This window comes from Bombina bombina, chromosome 6, assembly GCF_027579735.1.
Source record: "Bombina bombina isolate aBomBom1 chromosome 6, aBomBom1.pri, whole genome shotgun sequence".
Taxonomy (NCBI): Eukaryota; Metazoa; Chordata; class Amphibia; order Anura; family Bombinatoridae; genus Bombina; species Bombina bombina.
The window spans coordinates 28,951,669-28,956,668 of record NC_069504.1 but is presented as its reverse complement, the minus strand read 5'-3'; the positions used below and the strand labels follow the sequence as shown (position 1 = coordinate 28,956,668).

The following is a 5,000-nucleotide window of genomic DNA, read 5'->3' as shown; positions in this document are numbered from 1 at the left end:
ATTTTACTCCAATGGCCTTCACAGTCACCAGATCTTAATCCAATAGAGCACCTTTGGGATGTGGTGGAAGGGAGATTCACATCATGGATGTGCAGCCGACAACTGCGTGATGCTATCATATCAATATGGACCAAAATGTTTCCAACACCTTGTTGAATCTATGCCTTGAAGAATCAAGGGAGTTCTGAATGCAAAAGGGGGTTCAACCCAGTACTAGCAAGGTGTACCCGTAATAAAGTGGCCGGTGAGTGTATATGTCTATGTGTGGAAGGGTCTGTCAGAAAGGGCCAATGAGCGCCATGTGAAGTGACGTTATGTGTCCTTGTGTAACCCCTAGGAAGCACTAAAGGCTCTGACGCTGTCCCTCACATTCCACCATCAGTATATTGCTCAGTCTCAGTCACATGGGAGCTTACACAAGAAAATTCCAAAGCATCCACAGCCTGTGTAAAGTTGTATTTGTTCAAATCCCACTGGAGCAGGACCCCCCCACCCCACAAACACGCACATAGTTGTGTTCCCTCACCTTAACAGTCCTAGACAGCACATTCTTACCTGGGCATTGAGGGCAGCACTCCCCTGGAACCGGAAATGGGTCAGCACAGTGCAGAGGAGGGCATCTCTGCGTTAGACACTGGACGTTGCCATTCTGTGAACAGAGAGATAGTCAGACAGTGAGGGGCAAGAGACAGAGCAAGAAAATCACACATTAAGGACTATATTAAGGGTGGCGTGCTGACTGTTGCACTTGAGCGAAAATGGGTTTATCGCAGCTCTTTGTGCCTGTCGGAAGTATCCCATGTTTTACAAGTCAAAAGTAAACGCATTCCCTTAAAGGGCCATAATACCCAAATGTTTAAACACTTGAAAGTGATGCAGTATAGCTGTAAAAAGCTGACTAGAAAATATCTCCTGAACATCTCTATGTAAAAAAGAAAGATATTTTACCTCAAAAGTTCCTCAGTAGCCACATCCCATTGTAAAGGATTTCTAAGCAGCATATTAGTATGTCTGTCCTGGGACAGCTGAAAGGATGAGCCTCGTGCACTCTCATATTATTTCCCTATTCAGCTTACTATGAAATCTCATGAGAGTTAAGTCAAATCTTATGAGATCACAGTAAGAGTTCATGACCTCAGCACTGCTGATGCTGATTGGCTGCTGTTCATTTCTTCATTTTTTATTTTTTTTTAGCTGCAGCTGGGCAGGAACTGAAGTATAACTTTTATTTATTTAGATAATTTTTGAACAATTGAAAATAGCTCCTTTAGAAGAGAGAAGGGTCAAAGCTTTCTTTATGAAATGGCTAAGAGTTATCTTGTCTTATCCACTGGCTACTCAGTTTCTACTCGTTCGTAACTTTCGTAGATCGGAATTCTTTGAGACATTGATTCTCTCAAATGTCTTCCCAAACGAATGGTACTGAATATATCTCAATTGTAGAAAGAAAAGGAAGGGGAAAATGAATAGCCAGTTCTAGGTTTATAATGAGTAGAAATAAATTTAAGAATCTAATTTGGGGTGGAGGAGGGGTGAGAGGGGAGGGGTCTTTTTTCCTTCTCTTTTTTTGTTTTTTTTGTTTGTTATGTGTCACTGTGTGTCCATTTTGTTACTATGCCTATTAGAAAAACCCCATTTCGGTATGAAATATAGCTACTGGAACTATACAGGGATACTGTAAAAGTTTGTTTGGAAAACCTTAAACATAGAATTCTGCTACAAATTTTTCCTTTTTTTTTTAATTCTTTTTCTTTCTCTGAAGGTTTAATGTTAGGAGGTGCATTTACATAGACGCTGGGCTGATTATAATTGGTTACAAGACATGTACAAAAATTTTGACTTTATAAAGATGTGGTGAAATTATCTCTATTTGTTTTACAGTATTGTATATATAAGAATTTTGCATCCTCTGGATCTTCTTTAATTTGTTTTCCTGTGCTTTCTATGTTATATGAACTGTATACCGAATTGGTCAAAAAAGATATATAAAAAAAAAAAAGAAGTATAACTTTTACACAGAACTTACTCTGCTGAGCTGAGGAGATTGAGAGGTAAAATATCTTCCTTTTTTACATAGAGATGCTCAGGTGATATTTTCCTGTCAGCTTTTTACAGTTATACTGCATCAGTTTCAAGTGATTTAGCATATGAGTATTATGTCCCTTTAAGCACAATTGAATTTGCGTCGGGTTAGCGTGACTTCTTAACTCTGGTTACGTTCGACTTTAAAGTTGCAAAAAACACATCAAAAATACAGTTACACTCATAATAACACTTAAAAAAAAACTTAAAAGAAAAAATTGCAATAAAAAGTGATAAGGGCTTAAAGATATGAGGTTTCAGGTGCAGGCAAATGGATTTAGCAGAGATATATATACAGATAAATGTCTAAATATGTATATGTATGTATAAATATATTATATATGTTATATATGTGTGTACATATTTATTTAAAAATAGTCGGAAACCAAAAAAAAATTTAAATTCAATTTTTTTTTTGCTGAAGCTGGGACACACCTGCACACTGCTGCCGATAAACTAATGTGTCACAACACACAGTTTGGAAAGCACTGCTTTATAGTATAGTCCCCTACCTGTCACAATTGCATTGATACAAGATATATATATATATATAACTTCACTGACGTTTATTAAACCTTTACTGGGGCCCACTCTAGTTAAACCTGAGCACAATTAACCTTTACCAAAAACTGCTAACAACAACTGCCCACAAGTGACCCTCACTAAATATCCTGACTTAGTTTACATTAAGCAGAACTTAATTGTGACTACATTTAGTTATATTACCTATAACTATATCTTCCCTGTCCCCACTATCTGACCATAGATCTTCACTATACTATCTTTGCCAAGGATAGCCTCCTCAATTTAAAGAGACATAAAACCCAATTTTCTTTCATGATTCAGATAGATAACACATTTTTAAACAACTTTCCAATGTATTTCTGTTATTGATTTTGCTTTAGTCTCTTGGTATCTTTTATTGAGGAAGCAGCAATGCAATCCTGTGAAATTAGCTTAACACATTTGTAAGCCAATGAATATGGGCATACAAGTTCAGCCTTGTCAGACAGTGGGGCCAGGGCTGGTATGGTTAGGTTTGATAATGTCAGTGGAGCCAGGGCTGGTATGGTTAGGGTTATTAATCTCAGACAGTGGGGCCAGGGCTGGTATGGTTAGGGTTAATAATGTCAGACAGTGGCACCAGGGCTGGTTTGGTTAGGTTTAATAAAGTCATACATTGGGGCCAGGGCTGTATGGTTAGGGTTAATAATGTCAGACAGTGGGGCCAGGGCTGGTATGGCTATTGTCAATAAAGTCAGACAGTGGGGCCAGGACTGGTATGATTAGGGTTAATAATATCAGACATTGGGACCAGGGCAGGTATGGTTAGGGTTAATAATGTCAGACATTGGGGCCAGGGCTGTATGGCTAGGGTTAATAATGTCAGACAGTGGGGCCAGGGATGCTATGGTTAGGGTTAATAATCTCAGACATTGGGGCCAGGGTTGGTATGGTTAGGGTTAATAATGTCAGACATTGGGGTCAGGGCTCGTATGGTTAGGGTTAATAATGTCAGACAGTGCGGCCAGGGCTGGTATGGTTAATAAATTATAATCTCAGACTGTGTGGCCAGGGCTGGCATGGTTAGGGTTAATAATGTCAGACAGTGTGGCCAGGGCCAGTAAGGTTAGGGTTAATAATCTCAAACATTGGGGTCAGGGCTGTATGGATAGGGTTAATAATGTCAGACAGTGGGGCCAGGGCTGGTATGGTTTTGTCAATAATGTCAGACAGTGGGGTCAGGGCTGGTATGATTAGGGTTAATAATATCAGACATTGGGACCAGGGCTGGTATGGTTAATAATGTCAGACATTGGGGCCAGGGCTGGTATGGTTAGGGTTAATAATGTCAGATAGTGGTGCCAGGGCTGCTATGGTTAGGGTTAATAATGTCAGACATTGGGGCCAGGACTGTATGGTTAGGGTTAATAATGTCAGACAGTGGGGACAGGGCTGGTATGGCTATTGTCAATAAAGTCAGACAGTGGGGCCAGGACTGGTATGATTAGGGTTAATAATATCAGACATTGGGACCAGGGAAGGTATGGTTAGGGTTAATAATGTCAGACATTGGGGCCAGGGCTGTATGGTTAGGGTTAATAATGTCAGACAATGGGGCCAGGGATGCTATGGTTAGGGTTAATAATCTCAGACATTGGGGCCAGGGTTGGTATGGTTAGGGTTAATAATGTCAGACATTGGGGTCAGGGCTCGTATGGTTAGGGTTAATAATGTCAGACAGTGCGGCCAGGGCTGGTATGGTTAATAAATTATAATCTCAGACTGTGTGGCCAGGGCTGGCATGGTTAGGGTTAATAATGTCAGACAGTGTGGCCAGGGCCAGTAAGGTTAGGGTTAATAATCTCAAACATTGGGGTCAGGGCTGTATGGATAGGGTTAATAATGTCAGACAGTGGGGCCAGGGCTGGTATGGTTTTGTCAATAATGTCAGACAGTGGGGCTAGGGCTGGTATGATTAGGGTTAATAATATCAGACATTGGGACCAGGGCTGGTATGGTTAATAATGTCAGACATTGGGGCCAGGGCTTGTATGGTTAGGGTTAATAATGTCAGATAGTGGTGCCAGGGCTGCTATGGTTAGGGTTAATAATGTCAGACATTGGGGCCAGGACTGTATGGTTAGGGTTAATAATGTCAGACAGTGGGCCCAGGGCTGGTATGGCTATTGTCAATAAAGTCAGACAGTGGGGCCAGGATTGGTATGATTAGGGTTAATAATATCAGACATTGGGACCAGGGCAGGTATGGTTAGGGTTAATAATGTCAGACATTGGGGCCAGGGCTGTATGGTTAGGGTTAATAATGTCAGACAGTGGGGCCAGGGATGCTATGGTTAGGGTTAATAATCTCAGACATTGGGGCCAGGGTTGGTATGGTTAGGGTTAATAATGTC

The 5,000-nt window shown here is 40.8% G+C and overlaps 1 protein-coding gene across 1 annotated transcript in view; it reads right to left on the bottom strand.

Annotated features, from left to right (window-relative positions):
* KCP (kielin cysteine rich BMP regulator) overlaps positions 1–5,000 on the bottom strand; it is a 565,655-nt gene that overhangs the window by 228,413 nt on the left and 332,242 nt on the right. The window contains 1 exon segment of the mRNA XM_053716343.1: positions 556–649. Within this exon segment, the coding sequence (XP_053572318.1) occupies positions 556–649 (94 nt within the window).